General features: G+C 36.8%; 2 protein-coding genes across 2 annotated transcripts; both read left to right on the top strand.

Moving 5' to 3' along the window:
- Positions 1 to 74: 74 nt before the first annotated feature.
- Positions 75 to 2119, top strand: LOC116002592. Its single transcript, XM_031242757.1, has 3 exons — positions 75 to 882; positions 1322 to 1494; positions 1800 to 2119. Exons 1-3 carry the CDS (start codon positions 256 to 258, stop codon positions 1951 to 1953), a joined length of 954 nt encoding a protein of 317 aa, XP_031098617.1. The 5' UTR covers positions 75 to 255; the 3' UTR covers positions 1954 to 2119.
- Positions 2120 to 8331: 6212 nt separating this feature from the next.
- On the top strand, positions 8332 to 17492 carry LOC116002355. Its single transcript, XM_031242469.1, has 10 exons — positions 8332 to 8751; positions 9789 to 9847; positions 10826 to 10992; positions 12936 to 13166; positions 14453 to 14699; positions 14924 to 15220; positions 15303 to 15377; positions 15470 to 16129; positions 16319 to 16802; positions 17207 to 17492. The coding sequence occupies exons 1-10, from the start codon at positions 8475 to 8477 to the stop codon at positions 17260 to 17262; spliced, it is 2553 nt and encodes an 850-aa protein (XP_031098329.1). The 5' UTR covers positions 8332 to 8474; the 3' UTR covers positions 17263 to 17492.
- Positions 17493 to 18121: the final 629 nt, after the last annotated feature.

The raw sequence follows: 18121 nt of genomic DNA, 5'->3' as shown, positions 1-18121 counted from the left end.
TTTTTTTTTTTTTTTTTTTTTTTTTTTTGTATATTTATATAGTGTTTGGAGCTTATGATTAAACTACAGAAAAACAACCTTTCATTCTCCCTATAAAAACCTCATTCTGTGCTAGCACAGACTATCTCTCTCTCTCTCTCAATCTTTTCCCTTGAAATCAGACCAAAACATTCAACCTGTTTCTCCTACAGAAAATAAAGAAAACATCGTATCACAAAATATATTTTAAGGTTACTAAAAAAAGGAAGAAAAAAAATGCTTCTTAGAAGCTCTTCAAGCCCAATACAACTGAAGTGCCATTCGCCATGGCTGTCAACCCAGAACTCATCTCCAGAGCTGGATTTCTCTGTTCACACGCTTAAGCTTTCAAGATCCTCATCGGCATCGTCGTCTTCGTCGTCTTCGTCGTCATGGGGTCAGCAGAAAATGGGCAGAGCTTTCTCAGAAACAGATCTCATCAGCATGATGAGATCGCCGGCGCCGTCAAAAAAGTGCATGTGCATGTGCATGCATGGCTTGATTTCTGCAATTCCAGTTGACGAGGAAGAAGAAGTGGACAGGGTGATGAGGGAGAAGAATCGGGTTTTGGTGCTTTGGAAATCTGGGCTGAGAGCAGAGGAGGTGCAGGAGTGCGAGGCTAGTGATGAAGAGGAGGCGGCGGCGGAGACGATGGTCGGAGGCGATGGGGGCGGCGATGGAAGGAGGATATGCGGCGGCGGGAGCGGAGGAGGAGGTGACGGAGATGGAGATGGGAATAATGGGTCTGAGCATTGGGATCCGAATCAAGGAAGTGAGAGCACTGATCTCTATTACCAGAAGATGATCGAAGCCAATCCTGGGAATTCTTTGCTCCTTGGCAATTATGCAAGATTCTTGAAAGAGGTAATAAACTAAAAACTGATTATCATCAATATACACATTATTCTTCACCCAAGATATTTTAATCCTCAACCCAGGCCCCCACATGCTGATCCGAAAGCATGTAAATCATAGTAATTGGTTCAGCAAGAGATCTATCCACTCCCAGCATAATTCTAACACTAAAATCGTCGAATTTTAACACTTATCTCTTCTCCCAAGTAACCTAACTCGGCAGTTGGTCTATTCTCTCAAATACTGTCTACTGAAATCTGCCCACTTTAGGCATAATCGTTTCAACACTCCGCATCTTCTTTCAAATAACTAGACACTTGATCTTTTCTTCTAAATACTGCCTATTAAACTAGTGAGTTATGTCCACAAAAGAATATATACATTATTAGTTGTATCTTGTGTGGTTTTACAATTTTATAAGTTATTTAAACTTTTAATAATTGAGCAGGTTAAAGGCGACTTTGTGAAGGCCGAAGAATATTGTGGTAGATCAATCTTGGCAAATCCAAGCGATGGCGATATACTTGCACTATATGCTGACTTGTTATGGCAATCACACAAAGACCCCGTTCGAGCAGAGACTTATTTTGATCAAGCTATCAAAGCTGCTCCTGATGATTGGTAAGACATCAAAATGCATTCCAAAAATTGCACAATTTTAAAATTTTTATGAGTAACTAGTTAACTACAGGGTGTTTGATAAATATCTATTAGCTAGTTTAACTAGTTAATAGCATTAGCTAATTGTAGAAAAATACTTGAATTGGCCGTTAGCTGATAACTAATTTCTCAAAAAAACTGATTGAAAAAGTTATTTTGAGCAGCTTTTTGATTAATTAAATCGGGCTTATATGTGTTCTATTAATTAAACAAAAATATGTAAGCTAAGTTATCTGATTAAGTTATTATGTGTTATTACAATACAGCAATGTTTTGGCATCATATGCACGCTTTTTGTGGGATGCGGAAGATGATGAAGATGAAGAAGAGGAATGCAAGAATGTAAATGAAGAGAGACAAGACATGAACAATATTAGTAGATCAAAACCTAGTTTTGTTGGAGGGAAAGCATCAGCTTAATATATATCGTTGAAGCATCTAGAACTCTAGGAGTATAGTAAAAATAATGTGTATATATAAAATATATATTTTTGATAGTGAAAAATAGACTAAGGTAGATGCGGTCTTTGTTTATAATATATAAAAAAAGAGTCGATCAAATGAGTATTTTAGTAGTATTCGAATACAATTAAGGCACTACATATACGACTGAGTAGAATAAGAATAGAAAAATGGTTGCACTAGTGTGGTTGGACGTACTACTTTGCCTGGGGGACACAATTATACAACTTAATAATAATGATATATATTATTCAAAAAATAATAATAATAATGATATATATGTGACATGATGGATGATGAGTACATAAGTCTGAAAAGTTATTTATATATGATCAAAGTTGTATACGTTATGATGACACCTTATATATATAAGTTGACAAGACACTTCCTAGTTGATTACTGTAGTTAGTCAGTTAGGCGGTGGTGAGACTAGGAAAATAATAACAATCCGTTTGGTTTGCTGTAAAATATTTAAAGGGAAATGGAATTCAAATTCTATGGAAAATAAATTACAGGAAAATAAATTCAATTGTTTGGTTGGTGGAAAATAAATTACTGGAAATATGAATTCCATTGTTTGGTTGGGTTTGGATTTATAAGGAATAATTAGTATAAAGACAATTATACCCCTATACAATAATAACAACAACAATATAATGATAATAATTAGGAAAAATTGGTGAGGGCATAATTGTCCTACTTGTTTTCCATGGAAAACAAAATAACAATGGGGGACCATGGAATATGTTTTCTTCATTCTTGAGAAAAATGTTTTCCATGAACCAAACAAAGGAAAAAACAGTTTTCCTCAAATTCAAGGAAAATATTTTCCAGCGAACTGAACATGCCATAATAGTTGCATTAGTGTGGTAAGAGTGTAAGACTACTCCTACATACTATGAGAAACAATAATACAACTTAAGAGTTAATTCCACTAGATGTCATTTGTCTTTGATGACAATTTCAAATTTAGTTCCAGACTATTATTTTTGTCATTTAACATCCTAGACTATTATATTTTTGATACTTTTAGTCCTTTTCATTACTTTTCCTATTTTTAGTAAGGGCATTTTTGTCTCTTCATATTTTTCTTTTGTTATTTTTCTGGTTTCAATTAATTTAATTGGTTAAGAACTTTACTAAAAACTGGTTGAAAAATATGGTTACTAAAAATAAGAGGTTACCTAAAGTCCTAAACCAATTAAATTGGTTGAAACTGGAAAAAATAACAAAAGAAAAATATGAAAAGACAAAAATGCCGTTGCTAAAAATAGAAAACGTCATGAGAAGGACTAAAAGTGTCCAAAAAATAATAGTTTAGGATGTTAAATAGCAAAAACGATAGTCTAGAACTAAATTTGGAATTGCCACCAAAGATAAGGGACCTCTGGTGGAATTATCTCTACAACTTAATAATAATAGTGAGATGGCTACATCGTGTTCCCTGTAACAAGTCTTTCCTTCACCTTCCTTTTAGCTTCTTTGTTTTTTATAGTCCTGGTACCATGGTTGCATTCAACTCACATACATTGGAGGAAGTTTGTGTCTCCCTATCCCTGATCGAAGAAGAAGATGAAAGAGATTAATCCTAAGCCATGAGGAAACTCCAAAATCACAAGATATCTACAAATTAACTTGCTCTAGCTTGTAGGAAATCTCTTGACCGAAAAACTAATTAAATTCCACATCTTTATGGATACCATGGTAGTTGTTTGGAGACCTGACAATTATTTGGAGATGGAGCTTGAATTGTACAAGGACTAATGGAAGGGGCATATAGTATCCTTGTTGAGACATGTAGTCTCCATACCCTTCATAGGATTGAGAATTGTAATATCCTCCTTGATCCATCTTGGGAAATCTCTTTCAATCAAATCAAAGGTTGTAGACTTGTAAGCCCATTAGCAATAAAAAATAAACAAAAACAAAGAAAAAACTTATTCTCCTAAGATTCCCTAAACTCTAATGCTAGCAAAACAAGCAATCACATAAAACCACCAAATTGCCAATCCCCGACAACAGCACCAATTTTTTATTGTAGATAAAAATGAGTGATGGTGAGTGTACATGTGTTAAATGTCGTTCCGCTGAGGATTGGGGTTGTGGCATGCAATATGCAATCACAAAAATAGGCACTAGCATAAGGAGAACAACAAGAAGCTAAGCAAACGACAACAAGGTGGAACAAACACATATGAATAATAGATAAATACAAAATAAAGAAATAGGACTTAAGTTAGGGGCAAGGAATCCTCCAAATACATGCTAATGAATGTATATATCAAACATAAGCAAGATTCAAACACAGTGGCCTCATAAACACATGAACTCTAGGCTGGGGTTCTTCCTCTTTTTCACAATAATAAAAAATTAAGCATCAAGATAGATAATACAACTCTAACTCAAGCCCTTGAACTAAATACTCAAGATTAAATAGCATAAAGAACACAAAAGCACAAGTAATAAACATAAATCTAGCAAAAGAAAAGAGACCAGGGAAAGAAACTTCTCTATTGAAATGGGTGGTAGAATCTTGAAATCCAACAAATCTAAGATTAAAAGCTTCAAAAGTGTTAAAGAACATAAATCTAAGCCTAATCTAACCTAACAATATGAAAGGAAGTGAATGTGAGTGTCTAGGTTCAACTATGGGTCAAAATCAAGTTGAAAATGCTCAAAACGAGCTTAAATAGTGAACATGAGTGGTGCTACGGCCATGGCCACAGGCCATGGGGGTGGCCATGGCCACAGGCCATGGGGGTGGCCATGTCACAGACCTATGAAAATGCAGTTTTTTCACTGTAAATTGGCCAAAAATCCACGGCCACCCCACGGACCGTGGGTCTCCTCTCTAGAAATTGTATTTCTCTCTTCTACGCAACTGCTTTGACTTTTATGTAATTTTTCACCCTTGAAACCATTTCGGTTGCCTTTATGGTATTGAACAAAGTTGTATTCCTTCAAGTTAGCTTTCCAATGGCACAAGAATAACCTCATTTGGACATTCCTAGACTAAGATATGGTCAAATAACTGAATAGTGGCAGATTTGAACGAAATTTGTAAGTTTGGAACTTCAACTTCAAGGACTATTTTGACCCATTTAGCTTACTTTTTCGGCTTTAATATTTTCATAAGAGTTGTATCCCTTTGAGTATTCTTTCCAATGGCTTAAGAATCACTCGATTTGGATATTTCTAGGCTGAGATATCGTCTAAATACTGAACAGTTATTGATCTATGCAGGAATTTCAGCTTTTTGGCACTTGTTTTACTTTTTTCTTGGTTTGTCCATATGATCAAAACCATTGAAAATACCACTCTTAGGCTCCCTTGGAAGTGTTGCATCCATCTCCATAGCTTCTCCTTGTCTCCCATTGACTCCAAATGCATCCAAAATGCATGAAAATGTCTGTCTTTACTTCCAATGCTGTCCAACTCATGCTCCTTGCAAAATAACACAAATAAGCACCAATTATCATGAAATTTGGAATGATCTATAAACAAAATGACTTAGTGAAAAAGGGAAAAATATAAACAAATAAGTACTTAGAAATGGTCATGAGCTGAGAATCCATGAAGGTTTAAGTTAGCTCAAAGAGCAACGCCCTGATTGCATCCCACTAGAGTGGTGCTCTTACCATCATTCAAGAACTATAGTCTACTGATATTGATCTTAACCATTGTTCTAGTTTTATTATTAAAGATTTCAAATAAACATTAATAATTTTCAATATTTCAGTTTCTCTTTTGATAAATGGTCTACAAGTCATGTTGCTCATATTCTTGCTAGGAAAATCATTTCTCTATCTAACCGTGTTTTGTGAACGGCTTCCACACCTCCCTTTTGTAATGACCTCATGAGGTCTGACTTGGTTTAGTTAATCAATCTCCTTTACTTTCCAAAAAAAAAAAGAAAAAAAAAAGAAAAAAAGTGAGATGTGAAATGGTGTATGATCTAGTACACAAGTCCAAAATGTTATTTATATACAAGATCGAAGATGTCTGTGCTATGAAGACACCTAGCATATAAGTTAATGTGACACTCCCTAATTCGTTGATTAAGCGTGACAATAATGTACTCAGACAGTTATAATGACCAATGTCATTATAGATCGAGTAGTTTGACTATTATTGGCATAGTCGAGCTGACGGACATTTATTGACAAATTGAGTTTGGATTGTTCCTTCACAAAACTAATTTGGATTAATCTGGCAATTATGAAAGCGATAAATATCATTAAAAAATTAAATCAAATTTCCTATAATCCTATCAATTGCCTTCTAACTCAACCTTTGCAATGTTGTTTTACTCCTTGTAGCTTTAGTTTTTACCCCTCGAATTTTACACTTTTTTTTTTATACTCGCTAGTAGAGTAGCAGTGAACGTGCTAATTTTGCCCTATCAAACTGCATTGTCTTTTCTTCTGTGTTAAAGTCTTGTAATTATTCATGTGAAAAGGCAATAAAGTGTGTACGACATTAAAAATTTTGTTTAGTTGAAATGTTTGGTTCGTTCCTCCATCTTTGTTTAATGTCTTTTCCTTAAATTTTCTTCTGGTCACTATGTCTTTGTACAACTGTCTCGACGGCTTAGCAGCCAGTTGGCAATCTTTAATTTATTTCACCCTTCGTTGTCCCAAAGGCCTTCCTCAATAGTTGAAATTTTGGTGTGATTTTTGAAGAAAAAAAAAGAGAATAGAGGAAAAAAAAAAGAAAATGAAAAAACAAAACAAAATAAAAAAAACTAAAAAAAAATATATTTATGCGCCCAGGCGGGCGCGTGGGCACGAGAGTTGCGCCTCACTCCTTTGGCAGTGGGCCCACTCCCCACTGCCAAAATCCCACAATTTGCAGGAGAAATATCTTGCTAAAAACTCAACCCCACATTTGTTTAAAAACCCCACCTTAGTTTTTACTATTCAAAAAATTTTCTCAAAATCAACTATTGGGGAAGGCCTAAGATCATTCTTAATAGTGAGGTCTTTTTATAATTTTTGAGGAGTTTTTGTAAGTGTGATTATGAAAAAGAAAATAGGAGGGGAGGAAAAAAAAAACAAATCTGATTTAAAAAAAAATTAAAAAAACATATTTGTCAGGCGCGCCCACGCGCCCGCTAGGTGCCATTGTTGCAGTCCACGCAGGCGTGGCGTGTTGTCCTTGGGATTTTGTGCGATGACATTACTGTTCCAATAACTCTCCTCTTGCAATTCAACCAAAACCCTCTCTCTCTCTCTCTTATCTTCTCTCACCTCCACCTCACTATGTACTGTACCAAAAACTCCAAATAAACCATTGATATGGTTGCTCTAAGACCCTACACCTCAACCTAATAAGATTGTGAATGAATAAATTGTAGGTAATTCAAACTTTTTAGGTAAAATGACTATTGAATGTCACAAAGAGCCCATTACATTGAAGAAAACTCTCGCATAATGACTATAGGGACTTGATTTTTCATTTATTTTTACTGTATGTGCAGTACAAGTGCTCAATATTTATAGTACTCCGTATTAATTAGAGGGCATTATAAGAGACAAATTAAAATGGGAGAGAAAAAGAAAAAAAAACATTTCTGACAATTTTTTAAAGGATTTAAACGGTTTAAAAGTTAGAGCGGCCGCTAGTGTGCCCCAGCGAGTGCGAAGTGTGCCTAACACGCAATCCGATAGACTTTTTTTTTAATCTCCTGCAAAAAACCTTGTTTTGCAGGAAAAAAAATTGCTAAAAACCTTGCTTCCCATTAGCCAAAAACGAAATGTTGAATTTGTTACTGTTCTAAAAATCCCCCAAAAGAGCATTAGTGTGGATGCTCTAAGATCAAGTGAAGTACAATAGTACAGGTGTTAAATGTTTATAGTATTAGAAAGAATTAAAATTTTGTTTGTGATACGATTAGAGGGCATTATAAGATGATTAATGACTTAAAATTAAGAAAAGAGTGCTGACATTTATGTAATTATGATTATGCATTTGAAAACGGTTGACCGTATATTTAAAAATGTTTGACAGTGAATTTGAAAAAGAATTTTTAAATGCAATATAAGTTATTCGCAGATGGCATTGTCAAACGTTTTTAAATATACAATTATAATTATAAACATATCACTATATTTTTCATTAATTTTCAATCATTAATCTAGATGAACTTATGAGATCAGCCCATACGTTCTCATTTTAATTTTAACGTTTATATCATGATGGGGCGTATCCTGAAAAGTAGGATACAGAGCGCATACATGTGGGCATGGGCAGTGTATAATTCCCCAAGAGAGACCTTATTATGTTCAAAGACTTTCTTTGACTTCTGGATACTCAAAATAACAGCAGAAGAGCTTCGTTCTCATCTGTCAAAACAGATTTTGTTTTTGTTTTTTTTTTTTTAATTAAAAAATAGAATTAACAGCTCCGTCGCTGAGACTTTGCCGAGAGAGAGAGAGAGAGAGAGAGAGAGAGAGAGAGAGAGAGAGAGAGAGAGAGAGATGGAGGCGAAGACGGCGGCGGCGGAGCCGCTATACAACGATAGGGACAGGGAGAGAGGCGGCGGAGGGAAGTTCAAGAAGCCGGCGTCAAGGAAGCCACCTGCAAGTCCTTACGCCCGACCACTAGCTGTGCCGGCGAGACGCGGCGGATGGTTAGCGAAACTCGTTGATCCAGCCTACCGACTAATCTCCGGCGGCGCCGCTAGGATCATCCCCTCATTCTTAACCAGGGACAGCTCCATTGCTCCCCCTCTTCTTCCTGTCGCCGAAAGCAACGGTAGTTTGATTAGTTCCTTTTTCTTTTTCTTTTTCTTTTGCTTTTTAATGCACATATACAGTATTCGGTTCACCTATATTGCATTAAATTTGCATGTATGTTACTTTATGGCATGGCAATTGAATGCTAGGGTTGGCCGGTTTACACCTTGGTAGAGTTGATTGCTTGGTGTAATTGATTTTACGTTATATTGCAGCAGGTTGAGGGCGTCTAAATTGATCCGTTTGCATATTTATTCCTAATTTTGATATTTGAATTTCACATTTGGATGTGCTAGGGTTTGTAAAGTTACAGGCTTGACAGTCAATTTTGTATGCTATTTTGTGCTCTGATGGTTTAGTGAGTTTTAAGTTAAAAAATTGAAGCTTTTTATCTGACCTAATTTTCCCCTGTGCATCTTATTGGGGGCATTGGTTACTTAATACATACTGGATGCAAGTGTTTAGCAGCTTGTTGTACTATGATTATTTTTTATGAAGTTGTGCTTTGTGCTTTCCCCTCTACTGCTACTGCTGCTGCTCCTACTAATTTATTTACTTGCAAGTAAGCTAATGGTAATGAGTTAGTATCATATTCAGTTTGACAAACTCTAATGGGGCTTTTTGTTTGCTATGGCATTTTGTTTTAATTAAATTTGCTTGCAAGTTGATTCTTTTATAGATGAAATTGTTTGGATTTTCTTATTTAGTGGAAACCAATCGGATTGAGAAGTTTTATTGTTTCATGGAGCTAATGCAAGTGGATATGATTGACAATCAATTGCAACGCTTTTGTGAAATTTTATAAGAATGTGTATTTAAAACTTAGAACTGGATTTGTGAGCTTATAAAATAGGGAATATATAGTTCATGAAGTTTACATTTGTTGTTTTTGTTTTTGAAAAATAAATGCTAAACTAAAACTGGAATCACATGGGTGCATTTTGTTTTTTGGATGATGTTTTTGATTTCCACTTTTATTTCTACCTTAATCATACGCTCTCCGTTATGCCTTGTCATATTTTCCCATTGTCAAACTTGGTATGCCTTTTTGGTCAGATACAGAAGATGAGGAGGTGATACTGAGTGCAAAGGATGAAGAGAAGTGCACTTCAAGTGTAAGCTTTTACTAAATCTTTTTGGTGGTTTTAGATTCATGAAACCTAACAGCCAATGTTTTTACTTACCTCCCAACCCAATGAAACAGCCTTAGGTATATTTCTCTTTGCTGTAGGTTTGAAGGGCATTAGGAGAACTATCTTTCTTTTTTTTTTTGGTGTTGAAGACCACACATCATAATCAAGAAATAGTTGACTGTAGTTGAATACTAATTACATTATAATTAATACTACAGTACTGTATTCCATTCTGGATGGGCACATTTCACCTTATGTATACTTTAAGGTTTGAGGAACTCAACATAACACCACATGTGAATGTGATGATAAGGGCCATATGGAAAGGTCTTCTTTTCTTACTTCATGAGTGCACAATGGACCAATTGTGATCCATTACTTTAAGTGTCTTGTATAATAAAATATTATTAAAAACAGTGGACATAATTTTAGGATGGCCTACAAAAGGAATGGGTAATGTTTAAACATGGAACATAGGAGTACTACTTAGGACAAGTTAGATTGTTGATACAAAGCTTATTATGGTCTTCTATAACTGAAATGAATAACCATGGAAATGAATCTTGTTTGTGCTTCAAGAATTTTTGAAGAGATGAATGATGATTCCTCTTTAGGAGAGTTAAACAATGGATACCAATATGATAATTATTTTTTTGCACACAGGAGATTCTTATAATCACAATCTACAACTGTAATAATGAATTAGATAGTTAAATAAAATCTTTTAACTGATATCTAATTTCCCGCTGCCAGGATTACTAGTAGTTGAATAGCTAGGATTATTTTTTTATTGGGTAGTATTTTGAATACTTTCTTAAACTGTTCAAAAATTGACTCCAAATATTTAACAGGAAAAGATGCTAATTCTTGCTTTACTGCCCTTCTGGTGGATGTTCTTTAGATGACTTCTCTGTAGTTGAAAGAATCCTGTAAAAAATGTTCAAATTTATGTTTATGCAGTCTGTAATATTCAAATCTACTGAAAGGAAGGATCCTAATGAACTATTAGATAAAGAGAAGAGAATGTCTCAAGATGAAAAGCTGGGGCAGGAGATACAAGACAACTCACATGATGATTCTGAGATTTCCAGAATTGAGCAGCTGATGAAAGGGAAAACATTTTCTAGGTACTGGTATTATTGCTGCTTATGCTTTCTTTTGAGCACTTTACCAGCTCTATGTATTATTAAGATTATTATTATTATTGTTGTTGTTGTTGTTGTTATTTTGGTTGAAGATTTAGTATTATCTTTATACTACACTCTAAAACTGCAGCATCAGTCTCTAGTTTAGTAATCTTACTTGGACTAGAACAAATAAAGTATAAATCCTTTGGAATAGGTGAAACTTATGTTTTTTTGCTGGTCAAGTTATGATTAAGTTGGCTGTTTGAATTATTCTCTTCTTTCCTTTTTGTTTGAGAGTAGTAACAGCAATGCATTATGATGAAATGATGATGGTGTTGGCTTGTAGAAGGGGGATACTTTTTATGTAACTTTAGCATAGTTATCACGGCGTCGCCTAGTCGTCGACTAGGCGACGCCTTGGCGTCCTGTCGGTGGAGACAGGACGCCGGGAGGCTTCGCCTCGCCTGAAAACGGGAGGCGAGCTCCGGCGTCGGCCAGGCGTCGCAGGCGGGCGCCATGGACGCCGACCCTGCGTCCAAGGCGTCGCAGGCGGGCGCCATGGACGCCGACCCTGCGTCCAACCCGCAAACCCAACCCATTTTTAGTAATTTTATTTTTAAAAAAAAAGTTTGACCTAATAAGAAGAGAGATTTTATTTTTAAAAAAAAAGTTTGACCTAATAAGAAGAGAGAAGAAGAAAGGATTTCAGATCTAGTGCGTCGACTAATGTCTCCCACAGCCATCGCTGTCGCCCTCCCACAGCCATCGCCCATCGCCGTCACCGTCGCCCTCCTACCGGCGTCGCCCTCCCACCGCCTGAGTCATCCTTCTTTCTTCTTCTTTCCTCTTCTTCTTTCTTCTCCATTTTCTTTGGTTTTCTCCATCTGCGACTGTTTGTCTTCCTATGGATTTGGGTTATAAACTGCCAGACTGCCACTTCTTTGGTTAATAATATCAGTGGGCAGGGGCAGTGGGCAGTAGGCTAGGGCGGCAGTGGGCAGTGAGCAGTAGGCTAGGCAGTGGGCAGGTGCAGTACAATTTATATGTTTAATTGTTTATATATATATAGTATTTTTTAACTTGTCGCCTAGGCAACGCCTAGGCGACAAGGCGGTCGGGAGGCGCCGCGACTTAACAGGGCGCCGTGATAACTATGAACTTTAGTTGAGTAATATTATCTTGGGGAAAGTGTTTTTGTTTATTTATGTGTCTGTGTCTAGAGAGAGAGAGAGAGGAGAGACTTGTTTTAGGTACAAAAGCACCCTCCCATCCACCATGCATAAAGGAAGTGAGAACCAAAGTAGAGGTTTAAGTTTTGGTGTTAATGAGTTGCTTTGGGTAAAACTGCCGACCTAACTCCTATAGAGTAAGGGGGGTGCTGGGTGCATGGAAGGAAGTTTGCCAACCTATCAGTTCTGTGCCTGGCCACTGATCAATCTTAGTTTCCTCATATTGTTGATTGGTCCTAATTAGAAACAATGGTATATGGGTATTATGGAGTGGAATCACAAATTTCAATCTCTTATTCCTTTCTTACAATTGGTATGTTAATGCCGTCAGGATCGTGATTCTTTGGGAATCCTTTTTCTATTTTAGTTCAGTTTTCCCTTCATGTAACATAGAAGGAATAATGATGGCCATCAAAAATGAAAATGAAATTTATTTTCATTAGGCCAAATAATTTAATTAGATAGTATCAATACATTTCTCGTTCATTCCATTACACATGTTGCAGTTTTGGCATGTTCTTTGCTCCACATGTTGCAGTTAATGTAAGGTTTCAGTTAAGTCATTATCCATTTGAGAATGAATTATCAGTTTACTTGTTTCAATGAGTTCTAGGTTACACTCATCAAAATTTTCTTTATCGAATATCAATGAATATTGTTTCATTTGAGCTCTTGGTTCTGCTTGTTATTAAACTGGTCCTCATTGCTATGCAGGGAGGAAATAACTCGTTTGACTGAGATTTTGAAATCGAAAGTTACCATTGAGCAAGAAAAGGAGAAACCAAGCATGACAGTGGAAAGAGACACTGAAGAGGCTCTTCTTTTGCATGACACGCCAAGAAGATTAACAGAAAGAAGACAGGAAGATGTGAACAGAGCTCTACTTGGACCTTTGACACCCCTGCCCCAAAGAAATGTGAGTCAATTGCTTCCGTTAACTGTTCTGTCTCTGGACACACACATATTTNACCCATTTTTAGTAATTTTATTTTTAAAAAAAAAGTTTGACCTAATAAGAAGAGAGAAGAAGAAAGGATTTCAGATCTAGTGCGTCGACTAATGTCTCCCACAGCCATCGCTGTCGCCCTCCCACAGCCATCGCCCATCGCCGTCACCGTCGCCCTCCTACCGGCGTCGCCCTCCCACCGCCTGAGTCATCCTTCTTTCTTCTTCTTTCCTCTTCTTCTTTCTTCTCCATTTTCTTTGGTTTTCTCCATCTGCGACTGTTTGTCTTCCTATGGATTTGGGTTATAAACTGCCAGACTGCCACTTCTTTGGTTAATAATATCAGTGGGCAGGGGCAGTGGGCAGTAGGCTAGGGCGGCAGTGGGCAGTGAGCAGTAGGCTAGGCAGTGGGCAGGTGCAGTACAATTTATATGTTTAATTGTTTATATATATATAGTATTTTTTAACTTGTCGCCTAGGCAACGCCTAGGCGACAAGGCGGTCGGGAGGCGCCGCGACTTAACAGGGCGCCGTGATAACTATGAACTTTAGTTGAGTAATATTATCTTGGGGAAAGTGTTTTTGTTTATTTATGTGTCTGTGTCTAGAGAGAGAGAGAGAGGAGAGACTTGTTTTAGGTACAAAAGCACCCTCCCATCCACCATGCATAAAGGAAGTGAGAACCAAAGTAGAGGTTTAAGTTTTGGTGTTAATGAGTTGCTTTGGGTAAAACTGCCGACCTAACTCCTATAGAGTAAGGGGGGTGCTGGGTGCATGGAAGGAAGTTTGCCAACCTATCAGTTCTGTGCCTGGCCACTGATCAATCTTAGTTTCCTCATATTGTTGATTGGTCCTAATTAGAAACAATGGTATATGGGTATTATGGAGTGGAATCACAAATTTCAATCTCTTATTCCTTTCTTACAATTGGTATGTTAATGCCGTCAGGATCGTGATTCTTTGGGAATCCTTTTTCTATTTTAGTTCAGTTTTCCCTTCATGTAACATAGAAGGAATAATGATGGCCATCAAAAATGAAAATGAAATTTATTTTCATTAGGCCAAATAATTTAATTAGATAGTATCAATACATTTCTCGTTCATTCCATTACACATGTTGCAGTTTTGGCATGTTCTTTGCTCCACATGTTGCAGTTAATGTAAGGTTTCAGTTAAGTCATTATCCATTTGAGAATGAATTATCAGTTTACTTGTTTCAATGAGTTCTAGGTTACACTCATCAAAATTTTCTTTATCGAATATCAATGAATATTGTTTCATTTGAGCTCTTGGTTCTGCTTGTTATTAAACTGGTCCTCATTGCTATGCAGGGAGGAAATAACTCGTTTGACTGAGATTTTGAAATCGAAAGTTACCATTGAGCAAGAAAAGGAGAAACCAAGCATGACAGTGGAAAGAGACACTGAAGAGGCTCTTCTTTTGCATGACACGCCAAGAAGATTAACAGAAAGAAGACAGGAAGATGTGAACAGAGCTCTACTTGGACCTTTGACACCCCTGCCCCAAAGAAATGTGAGTCAATTGCTTCCGTTAACTGTTCTGTCTCTGGACACACACATATTTGGCTGGCCTGCTTGAATTAAAGTTGATGCAGATAAATAGATAATATTTGTACATGTCTATATTTTCAGCTAAATTTATCATTGGCCACTGAAGACCCAAAAGTAATTTTTTAAACATACACATTCTTGTGGATAAAGCAATAGAGGATGATGTTTGAATACTTGACTCTTCAGGTGCAAGATGAAGTTGGTGCTTCACCCATAGATGTTGCAAGAGCTTATATGGGAAGCAGAATGCCAGATCAAAGCCCTGGGCCTCATTTTATAACCAAGGAGAAACGAGATCCAGAAAATTCATATAAATCATATCTTGCATTGCCTTCATCAAAACCAGAACCTTGTTGGCCTGGTAGCATGGTGCGGGAGCAGCAGGGCTACAGTACACCCCAGAATCAGAGAAGCAGATTTGGGCTCCATGATTTTCCCAGGACTCCATATTCTAGAACTTTATTATCGAAGTCTAGAACCAAGGTTTGTAGTCTAGTTTAGCTAAAACTTCTGATACTTGTTTTGTTGTACAATGAATGATTCTTTTACCTTCATATGTTTTTAGCCACAAGGTGATAGCAGGTGCCTTGACCTTTCTGCAAAGACTTTTCAACAGTCTCAAATGTCTACGTATGGGCAGGTAATCTTATCATGGCTGCTGTAGTTTTGTCATTTAATAACTTGCAAAGTGTATCCCTTTTTAATTTTTACTTTGTATTGTCAAAAATTCAGGTGAGGACAAAGAATGATGTGTTTGAAAGCAGTTATGGATCAGTTGGACCTATACGGAGAATGCGTAATAAACTAGGATCAGAAACCCAACCCCGAAAATCCATTTTCCTGAATCCTTCCAAAGGTGCCTCACCAATTGAAAAACCATTTGCTCCTAAAATGTTCTTGCCTGCTGTCGGAACGAATAAGGGAATTGACGAAACCATTGGGACTTCAAAGTCAAACATAGTAGACCATGCTGTTCCAACTGAGACAACTAGAATAATGCTAGAGCACTTTAACAGGCACAAGCCCACACCGAGAGAGAAGGCAGATGAACTGAAGCTGGCTACTGATTGGAAGAAACCTTCCTGGGCTGACGTCTCTGATGCAAGACCAAATGGGAGTGTCAACCTTCCAGTTTTCAGAGAATCTCAAGTCCTAAAGACAACGGAGTTGGGAACCACAACATCTTTTAAGGATGGAGATAACGGGAAAGGCATTGTTCAGATGAATTCTGGGGATAATAGTTTAGGGGTAGATAAAGCTACCACTGGTGTGAATACTAGAGCTCCTGTTTTGAAGACTGATGCCAATGCCGGGCCTTCGTTGTTCACCCAGAATAGTGATTCACAATTCAAGGGTTTCCTTAGTGATTCCAGTATCCCGAGTTCTCATAAGGTATCGAGTCGGTTTCCTTTATTCCCTTTTGAGATCATAATCCTTCTTTTTTTACAATAGGTACAAGTAATCTTATGTGTGAGAGATGACACTTCTGATGATTGATTTAGTTAGTGACGATTGGGATTAAAGCAAGGAACAAGATGCAATAATTCCACTGAACACCACTAATTTTCTTTCTCTATGCAGGGCTCGATAGGCACTAATATCGGACCAAGAGGGACAGTACCAAACTGGTCTTTTCAACAACAGAGTAATGGGCAGAATGCCTCCACATTATCCAACCCGTTAAGCTCTAAGCCAGCAAAAGAATTGCCAGCACATACCTCTGGAACAAAACCAACCTTGCCAGCTATTGCCATCAGTAAACCTGATCTTGGACGCGGGATTTTCTCTGATAATGGCCTTGGATTCACTTTCCCAGTTCCTGTATCATCTGGCACACTCTCTGAACCACCAACACCCTCAATGCCATCTTCCGCCACAAAGGTTGCCTCAAACCCAGAAGAGCCATCTGCTGTTCCTTCTTACAGTTTTGGCATGAAAAAATCTTCACCGCCCCTTGTCTTCTCTTTCCCGTCTACAAGCAGTACACCTCTCATTACTGATCCTTCAAATATTAAGTTCAACTTTGGGACAGATGAGAAGCCAAGGTTATCATTCAGCGCCGCAGGTAAAACCATCTGTTAGTCAAGACTCTAGCTGCATGACTTTCAGAGAAGAAATCTAATCTTTTTTTTTTTCCAACTTTTATGAAAAATACTTTAGTTACTCCATATTAGTTGGCTTTCTTTCCATATATTTTTTTTGAGGAAAATCCTATTCATAGTCTTTCTTTTTCCATAAAAATCAGGGAATATAGGGATTTGAGATCAGCAATGTCCTCTAGGACCTCTTCTTCTAGGGGCCTTAATATTCCAATATATAAATGAGAATTGTTGTTTCTTTAGCTGTGGGAACAAACCTTGTTGGACATATGATATACTACATGGTTTTGTGTGACAGACCTTGGTAAGAACATTTCCAGTATACATGGGCATCATGATATCCATTTTCATCCATTCTTTTGATTTACAGGAAAGCCCGCCTTGGGTGAAGCTCATCTTGTGACCTTAGTTGGTAAAGCAGCTTAGGTTGTCCATGGTTAATTGATTCAAACCAAGAAGATTAATAAACAGCTCTCATGAGAAGTCGAACTTAGAATCTTGTAGTTACCAAGCTAAATTGTCTGACTAACTTGGTTGATGTTGCTCTGACTTTTATCCGCTCTTGGTACTTGGCAAGAGTGAACATTATCAACTCTGCTTAGAGAATATGATGCCTTTAGAATAATAGTCTCAATAATCCAATAATGCTTTTCTCATGTGCAAGAATTTGTCCCTTCTCCTCATCATCACTCCATCCTGGGCAAAAGAAATGGTATTTTGTTATCAAGTTGATCATGGACTGACCCTACTCTGCTAGAAGTTCTAATTATCTTATCTTTTTCTTTTGACTTCTTGTTGGAATTATAGTTGAACTTTTTAAAATTTGTAATTTGGTACCAAATTATGAAACGTTTACACATTTACAGTACATAATATGAAAATATTTATATTTTTCAATTCGAGAATAACTTTGAAATATTATTTACCAATTAAAAAAAAAAGAAAAAAAAAAGAGGATGCTATAGCATAACTGGTATAACAAGTATAAATAGTCATTATATATTTATATATACATGAAACTAATCAGTTCTCTTAATGGAATTGTAAGCCAAATCAAGTTAAAGACATATGTTCCTATAAATTATATTTTATGTTCATTAAAATTGTACTCAGATCAATGTTTATTCATAATATTCTTCAGTGTTTCAATATACAAAGTTACAATTCTGATGGAGATTGCAACGTTTCTTCCTTTTTGGGTGATAAGGGAAACTCACAGTCACTATTCGAGCATGTGTATGGAATAAACCTCATTTCTATGTAATAGTCACACAAACCACTCACG

Source organism: Ipomoea triloba, chromosome 13 (assembly GCF_003576645.1).
Source record: "Ipomoea triloba cultivar NCNSP0323 chromosome 13, ASM357664v1".
Classification (NCBI taxonomy): Eukaryota; Viridiplantae; Streptophyta; class Magnoliopsida; order Solanales; family Convolvulaceae; genus Ipomoea; species Ipomoea triloba.
The sequence above is the reverse complement of the archived record's forward strand: the minus strand, read 5'-3'. Positions and strand labels throughout refer to the sequence as shown.